This window comes from Lepisma saccharinum, chromosome 18 (assembly GCF_977018435.1).
Source record: "Lepisma saccharinum chromosome 18, izLepSacc3.1, whole genome shotgun sequence".
Lineage (NCBI taxonomy): Eukaryota > Metazoa > Arthropoda > Insecta > Zygentoma > Lepismatidae > Lepisma > Lepisma saccharinum.
Window position 1 is genome coordinate 19,849,491 of NC_139246.1, and position 21,398 is coordinate 19,870,888.

The 21,398-nt window shown below is 35.9% G+C and overlaps 1 protein-coding gene across 5 annotated transcripts in view; it reads left to right on the forward strand.

Moving 5' to 3' along the window:
• Positions 1 to 21,398, forward strand: part of PhKgamma (phosphorylase kinase gamma) — a 54,139-nt gene that overhangs the window by 18,424 nt on the left and 14,317 nt on the right. For 3 of the 5 annotated variants that reach the window (XM_083140269.1, XM_083140271.1, XM_083140270.1), the window contains exons 6-10: positions 373 to 463; positions 8,843 to 8,872; positions 12,076 to 12,182; positions 12,618 to 12,715; positions 17,359 to 17,436. In XM_083140269.1, the coding sequence (XP_082996395.1) occupies positions 373 to 463; positions 8,843 to 8,872; positions 12,076 to 12,182; positions 12,618 to 12,715; positions 17,359 to 17,436 (404 nt within the window). Of the gene's footprint in view, positions 1 to 372; positions 464 to 4,883; positions 4,975 to 8,842; positions 8,873 to 12,075; positions 12,183 to 12,617; positions 12,716 to 17,358; positions 17,437 to 21,398 lie in introns of all 5 variants that reach the window. The other 2 variants (XM_083140272.1, XM_083140273.1) reach the window with 2 other exon arrangements.

Consider the following 21,398-nt stretch of genomic DNA (forward strand, 5'->3'; position numbering starts at 1 on the left):
CATCTTCATCAGTGTGATTAGGCAAATGGGTAAAGTAACATAAAAGATATAAATAAATTAGAAACTTATATTTTGTAATGCATTAATGATTTATAAGTTTTATTGAGAAGTTTAGGATATAAGGTAATCACAAGAGTCATTCTTAATGTAGAGTTATTATCAGATTTACTTTATAGTATCAGTCCGAAGCAAAAATGGGTTGTAAATAGAAAATGAAATTAGCAGGTATTTGCTGGTCTTTAAGGTCTCATCATTGTGAAACATTCATTGTTTGATAAGCTTGTTGGCAATGTCTCACTGTCATTTCAATCAGTAAATATCTGAAGAGTTCTGAAAGCCAATTTTTAGCGTTGTGCTTTCTCAACTCCTCAGACTTGTGTGGCACTCCAGGCTACCTTGCTCCCGAAGTGCTCAAGGCTAGCATGTTTGACGATGTGGAAGGCTACGGGATGGAAGTGGATATGTAAGTATTGTGTTTTTCCAAAGTTAGTGCCTTCCTTGTAACACACCAGTCTTCTTAATGTATTGAGTAACCCATAACAGTTTCATATTTGCAATTTTCTTTAACGTTAATCCATTGACCTGATTAATATTGTTTACTCAAGCATGTTTTGTTTGCACCTTTTCAGCGAGTGTTAACCATAGTTTTTAGTTTTGATTTTTAATTGAGTGATCTTATCTTTAATGTTGTTGTAATGTACATACTTCTATCTTTTTGTGCATATAGAGTATAATATTTTCAACTCTCATAATTTTTTTCCTGTAAGCACTGAATGCATTTGTGTTTAACTTTGTGTATATTAAGAAAATCTTTCCCCCTTCAACTTTTTTTATTGATTCTTGGATTATGCGGATTTAGCAACATGCTACCATATGAAAGTTTCTCCACATGCATAAGTTGCTCATTGAATCGTTGTCACCACCCTCAGTATTATCACATATAATTTAGATTTGGTCTACTAAAAAGAGTCCTCCACAATTATATATGCTAAGGGTTGACAATTTAACTACCTTAATATAATATTTTAGCAGAGTTAGAGACCTTTTTCGGGATGTACGAAAAATAAATGTTATTTTCAATAGTTTATTGATGAAACTCAAAAAATAGAACTTTTGAATATATATAACATTTTAACTTTTAAAATAAAAAAGATAAAGTTCTCCCCTGTGCTTAGCACCACGCCATTAAGGTGTATAGGGGGTGTGGGGGTAACGCCCCACACTTTCTTGATCCGGTCGTGAGTGGGGGTGATGTGATCAGCATCACGCCCCTGACCGCCTTTACCCCCCAGAGTTTCCCCCAGGTACCCATGTTATTCGACGCTGGGTGGGCGCCGGGGCCGCTTCCATCGTTAGAAAAGTTCCCGGATTTGAACCGGCCGGGGATCGAACCCGGGACCTTTAGCATGGTAGTCAGACGCGTTACCGACTGAGCCACCGCGGCCAACTTTTAACAACAGGAAATTTCCAAACAATTCAATTCACCAGTTGTTAGACATATCATATATAAATCTGATTATGGAGACCAGAGACGCACGTACCAGAATCAGAATGTTTTGAGGTTTGTTCAATGCATTAAGTCTTATTTTTAAATTGAAAATATCTATCAATCAGCAATTTTCAAGGAGAAAATTATAAATCTAAATGAACGTGAAGGGACAAGATTGGTAGATATCGGTTAAATCGGAAATAACTATCTGAGTAATGATAGTATTAAACACAAAATGAACAAATAGTGCTCCAAAGAAGAACAAATAATGCATGTAATATGAATAAATTAATCTTTAAATTAAACAAAATTATATTATTAATACTACCAGTACAGAGACGATCACTTCAGAAAACACCGATTCCACCAATCCAAGATAGAATAGAGCGAGGTGAACCCAACGGCTGCCAGGTGGTCGAGCTATAGTCATGTTCTGATACCATGAAGCCTTGAAAAATTACATTTTCTGTCCTGTATTTCTGCATCCATGAAGAATAGATTCATGATTTTATTGTATCAGTTAAGATACTAAAAGCAATATGTCGTGGACACATTATTATACCAACACACTCATCAGGGTGAATTGCTGGGCCTACCCTTTTTCCCTCAAGTTATACATTTATCATCATTTGCAAATGTTGTGCCTTAACTGATGTAGGGGCATGAGCCCCATTCACACTTTTAGAGTTTCTCTTTGCTTCTTTCAAATGTAAACCATTATGCACAGAACCATGAAATTTTCTCATATTATAATTGAAAGTTTCAAGAAGTCAATAGATGAGAACAACATTTTCTTACCTGTTTATCACATATAAAACAGTGGTAAACAGATAAAGGACAATAAGTTGCTCATCGTATTTTATGCTGTTGTGTTAAAAAAAGACTATATGGCATCTTCATGATTCAGAGAATACCCCTGGCCTAGATTAGTAACATTGTCTGATTATTTCTTTTTTTTTTCCAGAGAAAATCATGTAGGTGGCAACCTTGAATCAATGCTGCATTGTTGCATAGCTACAGGATAGAAAATGCATTTTTTTATATAAGGCTTGTAGCATTGAAATGCCTTTACAAATAAAATATTGCCATGAAAGGTTGCTGTGTGTGGCACATGTTAATATTTAATTCTGCTTTTTGGACATTCGAGTATTTATATTGACAGGAATCAATAAGAGTAATGGCATCAGTGTTGGTATTAGTTTGAAGTACAGTGCCTTCATTTGCTTATTGTGTCACTCAAATACAGCCCATGTCTTAGTTGGAATCACATACGTGCTGGTGAAATCGGATGTTAGTAACCCCTCAACTCAAGCGCATAGATTCATTTTAATTAAAATGTTTCACAGTTACAAGTAAAGTAATCACTTACTTTTGTCACAGAAGATGCTGGAAATGTTGTCCTTGTACTGCCACATATTTTTCACCTGTTTAGAGAAGATTGGCATTCACATGCATTTGTTCTGCATGAGTTTGTTTTCACACAAGAATCATACATAAAAATTATCTTCTAAAAGTGTACTTACTTTGCAGCATTATTGCAGCACTAATAACACCTACTAAAACTTAACATTTATTGTTTACAACTTATCAGCTTAGCAGAGTGGCCACAAAGTGTGTGTACCCCCTTTATTTTCAACACTGCGATGGTTATGGTTGAATGCTTGATGTGGATGCATACCTGATATTTTAAGGGTCCGGAACAATGGTGTGGAAACCATCATTTTACTAGTGCAGCTGAATTCTGTGCCATGTTCTGGTGAATTGTGTCAGTTCCGAAATAAGACCTTTTCTGGGCAGAAGGTTCTGACTATTACCCAGCTCCCTTAATGTAGCTTCGAAGAAGTCCCAACCTCACCTCTGGGGGTTCATCAATGACAGAATCTCAAATGTCACACAACACAAGAGTTAATAGCAGGCATGAAAGATGCCTTCAGGTACGTAGCCAAACTCTCAGCAAAATATCGGCACAGAATATGGAGCAGAATTCGGCTTTGCTATGAAATTGATGGTCTCCACACCATTGTTCCGGACTCTTAAAATATCTGGTATGTTTCCATATCAAGCATTTAACCAAAACCATCATAGTGTCAAAAATAAAGGAGGGTTACGCCCACTGTTTACACAGAAGCAAATATAAATCCTTCAACATGACAGATCCACCCGTACGAAAGCACAACAAAATGAAGACATTGTTGTATCGACTCAGCCTTAGTTTTGTAATTAGTAGAGCCCGGATTTGTATGTAATTACATATTCTATTCCTTTCTAGGTACATACCTTGAACAGGAAAATGTCAACAAATTATATAATTGACATGATTTTGCATAAGTTTTATGCTACATATTTTTACATATTTGCCAGGATATTAATTTTTTTCTAATTTACTTTAAATAAAACAACATATTTCGGTAATTTTTTACTATCTTTATCCTTGTCCCTTTTTTTTTTTCGATGATGATGATGAAAATTTGTAGCTCATTGTGATGTCATATTTTCTAATCAATGAGATGCATAATGCTTACGGTCACCTAAAATTGACTGCCAAGTCGAAAGACACGGTGAAGACCGAGAAAAAACAAAAAAGAAACAGGAACTTTTATTCATCGAAAGATGCTGGAGTTCACCCTCCTTTTCACTGTTTTATTGAGTTTATGAATTTGATACAGATTTTAATTTGAACAACTTATTTCATTAAAATTATGTTCAAATAAAATAAATATCTAGCAGAATTCTTGAAATTGCTTGGATACTCTATTATTATTTTTACATATTCTATGATACTACATATTTAACTACATATTATTTTGATAATACATATTTAGGTACATATTTTATCAATTATTGTTACATCTGGGGTTTAGTAATTAGATTTTGATATAGTATTAATTACTAGATTTATTATTATTGCTGGGATAACAAAGAGTGCACAAATTCCATTTTCTGCATGAAAGAATGCATAACTTTAGTGAAAGCTGCAATTATTTGTTTTAGAATACCAAATGATTGATTGATTTAGTTTATTTTACTTCGCGTTTTGTGCATCTTGGCTAATTTGCGAAGATGGGGATGGGTGATGAAATGATGAAATTGATGAATGGACATTCACAAACAACAAAGCCCGAGTGGGATTCGAACCCGGGACCCTTGGAGAATACCAAATGAAGTTACGTACTGTGTATATATTTATATTGTGTACTCCTTCCATATTTAATTCTCTTCATGCTTTCTTGCAGTTATTAATACTTTTTTAAATAGATGTACAGTTATGGAAAAAAAAATACTTCCCCCACGTAGCCTTAATACCAGTAGTCTTATGGGGGAAGTACTTATTTTCGTGACTGTACATAGTTTTTCGCACGTGTAGTCTTTGTAGCACTTTTGTTTGCCCTTGTAGAGGTGTGTGGAACACCTGGTTACCTAGCACCCGAGCTTCTACGGGCAGCCATGTATGAGGATACTGAAGGTTATGGCTTGGCTGTGGATGTGTGAGTGTAGTTTCCTTGTCTTTTTGCATGGAATAATGGGACTTGGATTTCTCTCTATGTTTCCATCTGCATGTTCTCTTTCCGCACAGTATTTAATATGTAAAAAGAGACTTGGAAACTAAGTTTGTGTAATTGTTATCTTCAGAATGCAAATGATATCTGTGTGTACCTTTTAAAATATGGACGGTGGAGTGGTTAGCATTGATGCAACTACATGTTACATGTTAGTTTCTCAATAGAATGCAGCAGCAACATCAGTGTTTTGAACAACATCATATAATTAATAACGTAATCAAACACTGACAATCATTTTGGAAAGCTCTGTAATTCTTTTCTGTGTTCTATTTGTAATCATATTTTTTGCCTTCTATCTATAGATGTTACTGTTCTGTTTGTATATTTTTTTGACTATTGATGTCCATATCATATATTTTGTTACAAATAAACTATCAGTCATCTGAAATCAGATTCAGTACAGTATGTAATCATGAATGTTGCCAAAAGTTTTTGTAAACGGGGCGGTCATACTTCTGATAAAACTTGAATAATATTGATAATAACTATTATCATGTAATAAAATAAACTCATTACATTTTATTTCTGTGTCCTTGAGGAGACGTTTCCTTAATTCACCAGATGAATTAATATCCAGCACAATTGCTTTATTCTTTTTTTACATTCCATACAGTTTTCATACTGAAATGCATATCTATTCTCTTTGTTTTTAAATTTTACACACCTCATTCAAGCAAAAACTTTAAAAAGTTTGTGGGAAATTTTAGTCATAAAGTTCATATTGCGTGGCCTCACATGTAAAATTCTCATTTTTTGGAATTTTGAAAACAGTGGAACCATTCCTTGTACTCTGAAAGTACACAGTTTTCACAATTTGTATTATTGCATTGAAGCTGACATTTCCTGTGATAATCCTAGATGTACTGCAGTGCAAATAGCTCAAAATTGCCTATCAGCGGAAAAGTCTCCATGAATAAATATACTAAGTTGGTCTAACTTGTCAACTGATTTTTTTTTTTAATGCTGCTGGATTAGTTTTTCCAGTGATAAATTAAAATTTGTCACTTTTAAACAAGACACCCTGTATATGCATGTGTGTATGTATATAAACGAATTTAAATCCATTATTTTCACTAGTGTGAAAGTTTGTAGGTAATCTTTTCTACTTCAACTATTATTGCCTTCTGCTTTTGTAGTTCTTGTATAACATGTAATTAATGTTAAGCTGATGTAACTTAAACACCTTCACATTTACACACTGCAATCTTTTGAATAACATTTTCCATTAGTTCTGTAGAAAGTGTGAATAGCATTTACTTACTGTATACATTTTTGAATTTCCTTAATTCTTAAGTGATATAAGGTTGGGCAACCCATTATATTTGCGGAAGAGAGCTCTTGTATGTACATGTGAAATGCAGAGTGAGCAGTGATACTGTAGCATTGCAAGAAGGGTGGGGGAAAAAAGGAAGGGAGCGAGGCAGGTTTGGTCGGCCACGTTTGTGCAGTGGGAAACCTATCATCATCTGATTCGTACCAGTACAGTGTTATGGCAAGAGAAGTCAAGAAATCATGCTTGTGGTCAAGAATTTGTGCTATCTTTTATGGTATAGTGAATTTACATTGTTATATACTTGAACTGGGATTTGATAAAATTGAATATTTGGAAATCTGAAATTGTATTTACGAGGGTCACTATTTATATTTTGAACCTTGGCAACACTGATTGAAGTTAGGCGCGATTTGACGTTTGCACGGAATCGTCTGGCATTATTGACCATAACGTACTTCAAATGTTTTGTCAGTAGCTTCATTTGTGTTGTTTATGTTGCCTTGGAGATTGCGCGACAACAATAAAATGGAATTAACTCGTGAACATTTTCGTGCGATGATTTTTTACGATTTTCGACGTGGATTATCAAGACAAGAGTGCATCAATCAACTTACTTTCACATTTGGCGATGAAGCCCCATCCTTTGCCACTGTGAAACGCTGGTATAACGAATTTAATCGTGGCTGCCATTCGCTCAACGACGAGATTTGCGAAGGTCGTCCAAAATCAGTTGTTGTTCAAGAAAACATTGATGCTGTGCAAAACCTAATACTGCAAGATCGTCATGTGACATACTGTGAGATTGAGGCAACCATAGGCATTAGTTCCACCAGCATATATAAAATATTACATGATGATTTAGCTGTGAGAAAGGTATGTTCTCGTTGGATCCCACACAATTTGACAAAAACTCAAAAAGACGCTCGCGTCAATTGGTGCAAACAAATGCTCAATAAATACAATCGTGGTGCTTCAAAAGACGTATATAAGATTGTAACAGGTGACGAATCATGGATATATGCATATGAGCCGGAACGTAAACAGCAGTCGACTGTATGGGTGTTTCAAGATGAACCCAATCCAACAAAAGTTGTTCGCGCTCGAAACACATCGAAACAAATGGTCGCCTGTTTTTTCGGGAAAACTGGTCATGTGGCAACTGTGCCTTTAGAGGAACGTAGAACGGTCAACTCTGAATGGTACACAACAATTTGTTTGCCAGAGGTCTTCGGTCAAATACGGAAAACAAACAAACGCCGTCTGATCATTCTTCATCAAGACAATGCCAGCTGTCACACATCTCGTCTAACAACCGACTTTATGAACAGTCAAAAAATCGAATTGATGGGTAATCTGCTGTACAGTCCTGATTTGGCACCCAATGACTTCTTCTTGTTCCCGAATGTCAAGAATAAATTGCGTGGACAACGATTTTCGTCGGCGGAAGATGCCGTTGATGCGTTCAAAAACCATATTATGGAGGTGCCTCAAGAAGATTGGAAAAACTGCTTTGACAAATGGTTCGAACGAATGCAAAAGTGTATTGACCATAAAGGAGAATACTTCGAAAAACAATAAAACAGTTTTCAATGCCAAATTCCTGTTTTTTTCATTGTTAGGCTCAAAATATAAATAGTGACCCTCGTAGTTGTGGTTAATTTTTTTTTGCTTTGTTTCTTAAGAATTGCATTCTTGTATGCATGAAGTTTTGTAAATATTTTAAAGTAATGTGGCCATTTCCCATCTAGGATGAAGTCTGAAGCATTAATTTTTACATACATTAATAATTATAGCAAGTCTAAATCTCTCGTCAAAGTACAGCTTCAGTTTTCATCTTAACCAGGCTTGTGGCAGGGATTTTTCATTGAATAAAAATATGTGTTTTCTTAATTTGGAACTGTACGTAAGTAGGGAGGCAATTAAATAAATATTAGAAAAAGGTCAAGAAAGTCACGGCCCTCAAGGAACTGTATGCATTCAGTGCATTTCAGTACAGAATGCTCTTTGGCCTTTACAAGTACAAACAAGATGCTCAAGGCTGTTTTAGATTATACAGTGGAACCTCGATTTTACATTTTTCGTGGGACTAAGCTAAGGAAACTTAAAATATGGGAAAATATAAAACTGAGGAAAATTTTGTAACATTCTGTCCATTTTGCTATGTTGAAACCATCAAGACTGACTGTTTTGTGCTGGAAATGTAGAATTGGAGTTCCACTGTACATAAGCCAGTATGTGTTGCTCAATTTTTAGAAGTGATAATTTATATTATGTACACAGTTCTGTAGTTTACAAACACTGTATTTTTATCAGCAAAAAGTGTTATTTAGGTTACAAGCAAACACATTTTGTTCCATCACCGTACTTTCATTGAGGCTAGAATTGCAGTATTCAAATCTAGTAAATGTAAGTTGAAAATACTTTTACCCTCGTGAAAGTAGTTTGTGTGCATGGTCAGTATTGTAATTATGCATGTGTATATATAAAGTACTTTTATTTATTTTCTCTTAATTTTTCTAGCTGGGCTTGTGGAGTCATAATGTACACACTGTAAGTATCCATTCCAAAGTTTATTTTAAATATCTGCACATTATTTTGTATAAGCATAGGATTAACCAGTTCAAAACTGAAATAGGAGTACTCTTATACCATGCGTCCATTTCGATCTGCAGCCGAGAGATCGGGAGAAGCGTGGCGGGCGGCGCTGACGGAGATGCCGACATTTGCGGCCTGTAATGCCCGCTTATTTTTATAGACATATTGCAAAACGAGCACTAACCTGTGTTATAACACGCAAAAGTTCTTCTGTAATTCATCCAAGTTCTGCCCTTATATACACAAATAAATACGCTATAGAAACGATGTTAAGAGCCACAGATAATAAAGCATTTTAATCATAGTTTTGACCAGTAACGTCCTGTTTAAGTTTATATCCTTGAAAGAGTTTTGTGGCCATGGGAATCGTTTGGAGGTTTCGAATGTGCAACGCTGTATCAGGATTACACTGCAGACGAAACCGATAAAAGTGAATGGTTTTCGTGAGCTTCCTTGCAATCCGAAATATCCGAGCTCGAGTTTTTTGTTCCTTCGCGACTAGATGAATACAGAGTTGTAAATATAGTGGCGAGCAATGTAAACCAAGAGCGTGTTAATTTCGTACTGTGCGCAAGAGTGTTATTCTTGGTTACTTGCAGTTACTTGTTTGTGTTATTGTAGTGTGTATGTGTGACGTGTCAGTGAGACGATTGGAATGCCAGCCCCAAGATTCACGTTAGAACAAAGATTTTTTATGTATGACACGTACGTGAAAACAAACTCGTGTCGAGACGTGTGTAGGTAATTTGTACAGAAATTCCCATACGTTTCAACTCCGCACAGAGATACGGTTAGATATCTTGTCCTTAAATTACGAGAAACTGTATCGTTAAATTTTAAAACACCTAAGCAAAAACGACGGATTCTAACCGAAGCAAAACTCGATGATATTGGTGCAGCGTTAGAACGTTCTCCAAACAAACCTCTACGCCGTGTTTCACAAGAGGTGGGCGTGTCAAAATCATTGGCACATACAGTCACTAAGCTACTAAAATTAATACCATACTCTTATAACACAGGTTAGTGCTCGTTTTGCAATATTTATATAAATGTCTGCATATGTCCATAAAAATAAGCGGGCATTTCAGGCCGCAAATGTCGGCATCTCCGTCAGCGCCGCCCGCCATGCTTCTCCCGATCTCTCGGCTGCAGATCGAAATGGACGCACGGTATCATCAGATTACAATTGTAGCATATTACATATCAGTAGTGTGGTAGTTTGAGTTCTATTGCTGTTTTCTTATTTTTCACATGGGCACCTTTTGAAATAGCTTTATAGATCAGGATATTTTATTGTAGTAAGTAAGAATTTCTTCAGAGCTCGTGCTTTTACCATATCTCGTTGGAATGTGCCTTTGTGGTTGTTCTCTTATCCATTTCATATCATTGCCGTAACTAATTTAAAAAGTACAAGAGAAGTGTAAGTAACTGAAGTACAGGCTGTTTCAAAAGTTAACAAACCTAATTGCTTAAAACATATAAACTCTAAGACATTTTCACATGGTTTTTTGCATCTTTCTGGAATCTTTAACGTTGAGATATTTTTAAATGCTTTTCTTCTCTATTTTTTGCTACACTGCCAATTATAGAAATGGTGTAGTTAGAGAGATTTTTTAAAGTCATAATAACTGTTTTGGAAGAGAGGAAAAGGGACAAGAAATTATTGCAGGGCAGTAATTCAAATTGTTGTGACTGCTGCCAAGTTAATCTGTGGTTTGCTACCATTAGAGTCATGTGCAGCATGTGTTTGGGACTAGCAATTTTATTGAAGTGTAAAAGTGACTTAGCAATATATAATCTTGGTTGGCAACACTAACAGTCCGAAATGATGTCTGTAGCCACAGGCAACATGTACCTAAGTATTCACCATACATTTTCATGAAAAATCATTATATACTGAGAAATGCACTTGTCAGGTGGGAGTTACAACTTTTTTGACCATTACATTTCCTATTTATGCTGGATCTCTAATTGTATGTTCCTCGATTTTACATTTTCTTGTATTATACATTCAATTTTCATGATCCCAATAAATCAACATGTTATTAGTTTGTTTGTCCTAGCACCTAATATATTATTTCAGGTTAATAATTCATTACAAAATATTTTTACTGGGGAAGCAGTTATGTAGTTAGCACCCCTCTTGACATTTGTGTAACTAGTGGAAGGTCTGGACCCTCCTGCAAATTAACAATCGATCCTTTCTGGGGAGAATCCGAACCCCCTAAAACTTTTCAACTGACCCCCTTGGGGAGTTTTTTTTTTCCATCATGCCGGAGTAATGTGCGTGTGACTCCCTGCTGTTCCTAGGTCCTGCGTGTGTAGTGTCATGTATTGTAATTACTCTCTGCTTCAATGAAAGATGTATATAAGATCTCTTACACTTTAATCATTTGATGAATGCTTGAATACACTGAAATAATGTAATATTCCCATTAATTCTACAGATAAATACTCATACTCAAATCACACTGTGCATACACGAAGCTGGCATGTCAAGAAATTACAATAAATGACAGTTTGTTCGGTGCCGGCCGTAGGCAGGAGATTGTCGTTTGCCCTCCCCTGCATTACCAAGCACTAACATTTTTTTTTTTTTTTTTTTTGTATTCTTCAATATTTCTTATAACATGGTTTGTAATATTTACGTTCTATAAATTTTGAAATGAGTCGTCGAAGAAACCTTGTTAAAAATATGTTATAATTGAAGATTTGGAGTTAGCATTTCTGATTTTTTTTTAAAAAAAACAGTTTAGAATATTTCAGGATATCTTAGTCTAAGTGAAGAATAATAATAATTAAAATAAATAATACAATTTGCAGTATGTTCTCAGTAGAAAAAAATTTCATTAAAAATTATTCAACTCTGCTTGATAAGAAAACATTGTTATAAACTATGCATTACACATTATTTGAAGAAAATATTTACAAAATAATCATTTGTTGCCCTTTTTTTTTTTTACTGGTGCCCTCTGTGCATGGCACCCTAGGCTTCCCCCCCCCCCTTGCCTATTACTAGCTACAGCCTGAATTTGGTTCTCTCCCCTCTCCAAAAACCAACTCCAACTTACTCTCATGTTTCTTGATATTTGCGTGGTTAAAATTTACCCTGAGTTTTGTATTTACTGTCATGTTAACTGAAGATATAATCTCTGCAGATTGGTTGGCTGTCCACCATTTTGGCATAGGAAACAGATGGTTATGTTGAGAAGAATTATGGAAGGAAGTTACTCATTTAATTCGCCTGAGTGGGATGATATTACAGGTAAGATTTATTATTAACTAATTAAAAAGTTAGTGAAAATTTGATGCCCAAGTGAGCTTCCAAAACATCTCGGCCCATCTTGAATTCCTCAAGTCTATGCTGAAATATTTCTGGAATATACTCGAGACCAGCAGTACCCTAACTGTGCCCTATACTCCATGTATATCTGACATGGTACAGTTGGGATACAGTTGTGGCATTCTTAAAACCCACTAACATTTTTATAATTTACATTATTTTCTTTCAAAGAACCCAGATAATGGTCAAAATTAAATGGCAACTCATGATTCAAGGTAGGTAAATGGAATTTCAGTGTGTTTTTCACTAAGTTTCGAGCAGAGAATTTCTTCTAACTATTCAATTATATCTCTCAACTTAACTTAATCTCTTAGACTTAACTCTCAAGTTAACCTATGTTTTTTTTCATTCTTTCAGATGGACCGAAAGATCTGATTCGCAGATTGTTAGTTGTAGATCCCCAGCGCAGAATCACTATTAAAGAAGCTTTAGACCATCCCTTCTTCCAGATTATGGTAAGGTATTTTAGTATTATGAAGTATTTGTTTATTTTGCATGGTTGTATGCCGAAGCTTTTTTTTCCCCCCCACACACACACATGGCATGAGAGGCTAGAGCCACTATGCTGCATTTTGGTTGGGCGGTGCTAGCTTGGAGTACCAATTCCCATGATTCCAACCGATTTTCTAGACCATAGTTTGCCAATTCCTTGTATTCGTGTATCTTCCCTATTGTTGTCATAGTGTATATGTGATTCCCTACCAAGAATTACTGATATTAGTTGTGTCATCTCAAGAGAAAGAACAGTTGTCTTAGTAATGTAGTCAAGTTAAGGAAGGGTATGATGTGGTCGTTTTGATTTTGAAATTGCGCGAAAGGAGCTCCCACTTTGTACCGAGCTCTGAGACAGCCTTGCAGCAATGTTTCTGCAAGTCAAGGCATATGTGTTACCTTTCGATTTGGCATACACAGGATATGTACTATGTACTCTATGCTAGGAGAAACTAGACACTGTCTACATCATCAGTGTTTCAAAAATAACAGATTCCATTATGGTAGCACAGGCAGAGACAACTCGACATGGGTAAAACAGAGACAGCAAAAAATCAGGCGAAGCCACTGCTGGTTCTGTAGCTCAATGAGTAGGGTAATGTCAAGATATGCCAGCGACGTGGGTTTGAGTCCTGGTTGAGCCTGTGTTGCTAAAATTTCTACATAAGGTATATGTCTGCACACAAAACTTAATTCCATTTAGAGGGGTTATATTTCGACCCAATTGTTTTCCCTTAACAACGCTTATTTACATGCTGATGTTGGTACATGCATTAACAGGTGTGGGTATATGCTTGTTAATGATCGCTTACAGGTAAACTTGCAACCTGATATTCACAAACTGGTCAGTCAGTTGCATGAAAGGAATAATGAAACTGAAGGGTGAATATAGCTTTGAACATAGTCAAGTGTGTGCATCAGTTGCTTATGTTTTTTGAACATAGTCATCAAGTGTGTGCATCAGTTGCTCATGTTTTTTGAACAGAGTCATCAAGTGTGTGCATCAGTTGCTCATGTTCTTTGAACATAGTCATCAAGTGTGTGCATCAGTTGCTCATGTTCTTTGAACATAGTCATCAAGTGTGTGCATCAGTTGCTCATGTTTTTTGAACATAGTCATCAAGTGTGTGCATCAGTTGCTCATGTTTTTTGAACAGAGTCATCAAGTGTGTGCATCAGTTGCTCATGTTCTTTGAACATAGTCATCAAGTGTGTGCATCAGTTGCTCATGTTTTTTGAACATAGTCATCAAGTGTGTGCATCAGTTGCTCATGTTTTTTTTTAACATAGTCATCAAGTGTGTGCATCAGTTGCTCATGTTTTTTGAACATAGTCATCAAGTGTGTGCATCAGTTGCTCATGTTCTTTGAACATAGTCATCAAGTGTGTGCATCAGTTGCTCATGTTTTTTTTTAACATAGTCATCAAGTGTGTGCATCAGTTGCTCATGTTTTTTGAACATAGTCATCAAGTGTGTGCATCAGTTGCTCATGTTTTTTGAACATAGTCATCAAGTGTGTGCATCAGTTGCTCATGTTTTTTTGAAAATAGTCATCAAGTGTGTGCATCAGTTGCTCATGTTCTTTGAACATAGTCATCAAGTGTGTGCATCAGTTGCTCATGTTTTTTGAACATAGTCATCAAGTGTGTGCATCAGTTGCTCATGTTTTTTGAACAGAGTCATCAAGTGTGTGCATCAGTTGCTCATGTTCTTTGAACATAGTCATCAAGTGTGTGCATCAGTTGCTCATGTTTTTTGAACATAGTCATCAAGTGTGTGCATCAGTTGCTCATGTTTTTTTTTAACATAGTCATCAAGTGTGTGCATCAGTTGCTCATGTTTTTTGAACATAGTCATCAAGTGTGTGCATCAGTTGCTCATGTTTTTTGAACATAGTCATCAAGTGTGTGCATCAGTTGCTCATGTTTTTTGAATATAGTCATCAAGTGTGTGCATCAGTTGCTCATGTTGTTTTGAACATAGTCATCAAGTGTGTTCATCAGTTGCTCATGTTTTTTAAACATAGTCATCAAGTGTGTGCATCAGTTGCTCATGTTTTTTTCAACATAGTCATCAAGTATGTGCATCAGTTGCTCATGTTCTTTGAACATAGTCATCAAGTGTGTGCATCAGTTGCTCATGTTGTTTTGAACATAGTCATCAAGTGTGCATCAGTTGCTCATGTTTTTGACATGTGCATGTCTTTTGGCAGCCAATTTTCTCAGATCCTGCCACCTGTATGACTCCATGGCTCGTGCATGACCAACGATGATGACACTGTGCCCCATTCATATGAAGATCAATACATAAAACCTTGCTGCAAGATTAAATTGTCTCAGAGTATAGGCAGTTTCCCCAATGAATTGGCCATTCAGTTTGTATATTTAAAAAATGGCATTTAAGGTATACAGTGTCTGCTGTTACTGGTATGGTCAGTGTACCCTTCATTGAAAGACAACTGTGCATGATGTATTTATTACGCCTTGATATTTCCTGATATTTGGGTTGCCTGCTAGCATGGCATATAAATCCTAGTGTACATTTACTCTTTATATGCATGAAGAATTTTGATACCGGTTTGGTTGGTTGTGGCTTCCTCTTTATGGTGAAGTTAGGTTAGAGAAGTGCAAGATCAATATCTTCTATTGGAATGGATTCAATGCATCTAAATAACTTTTTTTTCGCATGTCCTGAATTGGTTGATGCTGAAAGTATTTTTTTGGAGATATACTGTGTGGCATTTCTGCATCAACCATACATGCACACATAAACAGGGTGTTATAAAAAAATTGTGGACCAAAGTTCAAACTATTGTTGTTTGGAAATGCATCATTTTCAACAGTTATGCGAAAGCATTGTTGTTAAAGTCATCTCCATCATCCTTCATCGTTTCCAGTCTTAACTGGGTCAGAACTTCTGATATTTCACTACCGGCTTTTTTCATTAACATTTTGGCTGACTTCTTTCCCACTCCTTGTGCAGTATACCCTTTTGCTGGCAGTTTTCATAGTGTTAATGTAATCTACTAGAAGACTGAGTAGAATAACAACAAAGCATATTTAAAAGGATTTTTTTCTGAAAATTTTGTGAAATGTAGGGAAGAACAGCAAAAACACCACACAAGCATTTTTGAAGAGGCTATTTCTTTCACTTTTCTCCTTTGTTGCATTTGCCTAAGAGGCAGTTTCCCTTTATTGCTGTCTTCTAACAGATATAAGAATTTGTAGAATACAAATTATTATGGCATGGGAACTCTGTATCTTCTGGAGACAAATGCAGACTAGGGCATTGGAAATGCTTTTTTCTTTCTCTGTGCAAACATTAGCGAAATGATAGTTGTAGTAGATGCATTTGTAATATTCCAATAAAATTGTATATGCATTCTGAAGTGCATGATGGATAAGATTTGCTGATACTAGCCTCTATTTTAATTACAAATTTATTTTATCTGTCAGTCCATCATAGGAATTAATATATAATTATTATTAATCAATAAGTAAATAATATATGCAAAATTAAGCAAGGCATTTTCTTGAACGGGACACAGTACAAAAATAATTACCATCACTGCTTCCAACATTAGCTGCCTCTGTGACTGAGGACATTTGGAGGATGACTCGATGGCCTTGCCACTGAAGGTACAGTGTTTGAGTCCTGGCATGGGCATGTGGGTTCCTTTGCAAGTGTCGCCTCATAAATTTTATTGAATTATCATTCATCCTCATTGTCGCAATTAGCCTAAAGAGGCACAAACAATAACGATAATAACCCATGGTGCAACAACCTTTGAGGGCCAGGGCCTATGTACTGACGGCTGATCTCACTCCTACATCCTAAGCAGAGATAGGCGATCATCCGACCAATGCATGTGGTCAGCATGACGAACCCTCAGTCTTTGTTGTAGGTAGCGTCACCGTCACCGCATTGTAATCAAGGGGTCCTGGGTTTGATTCCCGGTGGAGGCACATAGCGGTTTGGATCCCACTTTAAACTGTAGGTCCAGTCCCGATTAGCCTTACTGTGCATAAAGTGGACTTAAAACACCAATTCAATCAATCAATCAATCTTTGTTGTAGGTTTTCTATGGCTCAATTACACTACTCACTTATGGACGGAGGCCACCAGTCCCATTCACTGGCTGAAATTTCAGGAGAAAAGTTGTTATGCTTCCCACAGGAGAGTCGAACATGCATGCATGCATCCCATAGCATGAGCCCCAATCCTAATGCCGTGGATCGCACGGCTACAGTGCGGGACAATGGAGGCACAAAAGCCATGCAAAATAAAAAATTGAGCTCTACTCCCAGTCTCTGATATTTCCCAAGGTTTGACTTTGATGATAAAACTTTACTGCGCACAACTTGAAAATGATGCACATCTTTGTTTGTAGGCCTGTTTCCAAAATTTTGGCCCAGAACCTTTTGGAACACCCTGCGTATATATTCTCATTGATACCGCTGCTAATGGTTATTAAATAGGCCATTTTATTCTGTACAGGGGAGCTTTTTCACAGGATGAGTTCAAGGAGGAAAAGTCGAAGGCACGCTTCACATACGTTAGGCACATTGAAACACTTACATGCGTTAATCATCTTTATCCTTTCAGCTTTGGGATCAGGACATTGCTCCTCTGAAGAGAAGCTTGGCAACAAAACGTCTGAGCAGAATATCACAAATAGCCCTGGTAAAACACAGTTCCTTTCTATCTGGCTAACAATTGGCATCGTAGATAGCTTCTCGTATTACATCTGTATGTCTTAGAATCAGTTAACAAATGCTATATTTGTCCAACTTACATGTAATGATAATCTCTGCAACTTTTTCTACAATGTTCAACGTACTGGTTTTAATACATGAATACTGTATAGTTTCAGAACTTGTCTCCTAGTAAGAAAATATATTTCGAAAACAATACTAAGGGTTGTAGGACACTAAAAACATACTGTAGTTATGACTAACTGCTTATATTTCTTCTCTTAATTGGATTTGATTTTCTACATCTTTTTACACATCCTGACTTATGTGTTTAATATTAACACTTTTTTTTTTCAAGTACAACTTTTCTTACTGGGCAGTAGATCTAAAATTAACATCTTGCATGTTATCTTAAAATGAGGATATGGCATTGTAGTTTTATTTAACTGAAAGCTGAGTAGATGGGATTGCTGCTGTTGCTGCTAAAAAAAAAAAAAAAAAGGTAAAGTGCTCCCCTGTGCCTAGCACCACGCCATGAAGGCATATATGCTTCACTGTTTTCTTCTTTTATCTCACCATGAAACATTACACAGGTTCATATTAAAGTGTGGTTAAGCATGTTTAAATTCCATCGGGAAAATTCAAGTCCTGGTCATGTATATTTTAAACTTAATTTCTACTATTAATTAAAATGTAAACTAATTGTATTGTAGAAGAAAATGTGTACTATCTTATTTGTAAAGGCTTAGCCAATAACAATTTCTCAGTATTTGCCGATAACTTTCTGGAGTCTGCGAAAATGGCATGTAATACTTTTGTGGAGTCTAAATATCCTGAAAATTATTATGCAAAATGTATAACTTTCATTTTTACACAACATTGTGGGGAGAAATCTGTGATATGCACTGAGGTGTAGTAAGTCTAGCAGTGGTATTTTAATTGAACTCTGATCTCGTATTATTTTCAAATCTCAATACAGTGGTTAGTGTCTTGTCATAGTTACAGGTCATATGCAACACACTTATTCACAAGCTTCTCACTCCCTCGATACAAACAGCGGTCTGGAAGGAAGGAGCTACTAAAGCAGCCTTTTAGACTACCTGACCAATTTCAGGTAAAGACTGTGCATAGGTGCAACAGGAAGTTTTCAAGGGGGTCAGGTTGGTAAAAAACTATATTGAATGCCCTTGTTGGTAGGAATAAGAGGCACATTAATTCTAATGACATTGTATTTTCCAAAAAAAGTACTTCCAAAGGGGTTCTGACTTCCCATTGCCCCCTCTTTGGTGCACCTACATGGCCGTAGGCAGGAAAAAATTTCGGGGGGGGTTCATTCATAATTGTTCCCATGGGTGCCGCCAGAAATTTGAATAATAGAAATAATAACAATAATTGTACAATAATAATTAAAATTTCATAATAATAAAACAATTTTATTCCATAATAATAATACTAATAATAATAATTATTATATTATTGTTATATTCTTGAGTGGGCTTACTCAATCCAGCAGATGAGTGAATATCCAGCATAAGTTTCTTTTTGTTTTTTTTTTTACGTTTCATACAGTGTGTACTGAAATGCACAATTATTATACTTCGTCATTAAACTTTAGATACCTTCAAGAGAGAAGCTTTAAAAGTTAGATGGAAATTTTAGTCATAAAGCTTTTGTTGTTTAACTTTAAAATTAATTTTTTTGGAATTTTGAAAAGTGTGGAACCAGTTATTCTTTTTAAAAACTTAGCCTGGTGCATGGATTGTAACCTCAATCGCGAACGTAATGCGCTAGAAAACTGGAGATCCTAGGTTTCAACTCCTATGAAGGGGGATTTTCGACTTTATCGGACAGGGAATTTAAAAGCTGGAAAGGGAATTTTGGGACAATCATAAGGGAATCTTCAGTCTATATTCCTTGTGACGCAGGAGCAACACTGGAAAGATGACAGCAGAAGTGATAATGGAGGGGTCGCGGGTGGGCTACGATTCTGAGAATAAATCCTGTTTCACTCAAGTTTCAGAATTCCAAATATATGAAAATTCTAGCTCGATCGTTTCAACATTGTCTCCATGTATTTTTGTGATGCTTCGGAAAAAAAAATTGAAAATTTGTTACAGATTTTGGTTTCTGAACTTCCATTAATCCAACATGTCAGAAGTTTCGGGGGGGGTTTGAACCCTAGAAACCCCCCCTCTAAATACGGCCATGTGCACCTATGATGCATATGACCTATGAGGAGGTGGGGGTGGGTGTGTATGTGCATGCATGCATGTCCACAAATGTAGCAAATGTGTTAATAAAACCAAAAGCTACTTGTGTGCAATCTGACAAGGTTTTCAGTCACCTGAAGTATCCACCTAAAGTTTCAGGGTTGCTGCGCATCTGGAAAACAGGGAAATGTCAGGGAATTTGGCTTGTCAGGGAAAAATAAGGGAAATGTATGGGAATTCTGCAGATCATCTGGAATTTACGTGCATTTTGGAGTCTGCAAGAGAAAAAGTTGCAAAATGAACAAGAAGTTCGCTTTTATAATGCTAGATATTAGAAAGAATATCAAAGTAAAACTTGCAGTCCAGATATCTTATTGATAACTAAACTACATTGACAATATGATCATAATTATTGGAAAGGTTGGTGAAAATGAGGTTATCGTCAATTTTTTTATATATCTTAGTCTTGTTGGCATTTCCTATAGAATTCCTATATGCAACAAAAATTTCTCCAGATGCTGTGTACTTATAAATGTAAGCCAAGAAGCAGCATTTTCCACGACACTATAAATCAGCCAGACAATTAAAAATTGTGTATGATTTATGAACTTTTTCTGTTTTTATATTGTGGAGATCTGTTTTGGTGAAATAATGTACCTCTGTTACCTTAGGCTGAAGTTGAGATGCATGTTATTGTAGCACCCAATACATTTGATGAAGATTCATATTAATTAACGGATTATATATTTAATTGAAAAAACACAAGGTTCAAAAGCAAAAATCATAATGATAAATATGTCTGGAAAAATTACATGTTTGTACTGGAAAACTTGGAAATGTCAGGGAATTTCATAATCAAAAAATCGTAGCAACCGTGAGTTTGTATTAGATTATTTAATATCGCTTGTCTATGTATTTAATTGTGACAGTGAGGATTAATCTTTTGTACTGTCCACTATAACGTTAGATGCAAATCACTTTCAATTCTTGAAGTGATACGTCATAGACAATTAAGCTCAGTGCTTGAAGTGGGAAATGTTAGCTGGGGGTATGCTCCTATGGTTTAACATGGCAACAATGAGACAACTGGGAGGATGCTTTGCAAAAATTTTGCTAGCTGGGGATACCATCCATCTGCATCCCCTCTCACTTTGAGCACTGATTAAACTAGAATCAATCGTATCAATTTGTCACTTCCATTAAAATTGAGAAATTCTTTCATGTGCATTAAAACAACACTGTAATGTATTCATTGTATGGGGTGAGTGGGTTGGAGCTTACACGATGCTCAAAAAAATTTACCCATTATCATTTTCTATCCCAAATTCCAAGGTCACCCACCACATGTCGCAGGAAGAAATGGATTTTGTGATTAAATAATTTTCTCATGTAATGTGAATTTTAAAACAAAACTGTGGTTGATTGCTATAATATAGTTCCAGTGGGAAAATTATGTATTGAAATTTATAAATGTTCTGAACTACTTTGAATTGTCACAGTTTATATGTATCGGTGGGAATCTGTGTGAGTATCGAGAGCTGTATCGCTATTAGTTCAAAGGGGGTATCTGCTCAGCCCTAATTAAAAGGTATGTGTATTTTTTAAGGTAGTATAGATAAAGATGTTATCTAATTTTAGTGTTATTTTATGCTTGATATTCTTGTTTGTATTTTTCTTGCACCTAATTTCATGCTTGACATTTTTACGTAATTGCTGTTTCTATATTTTTGTATTCTATTTC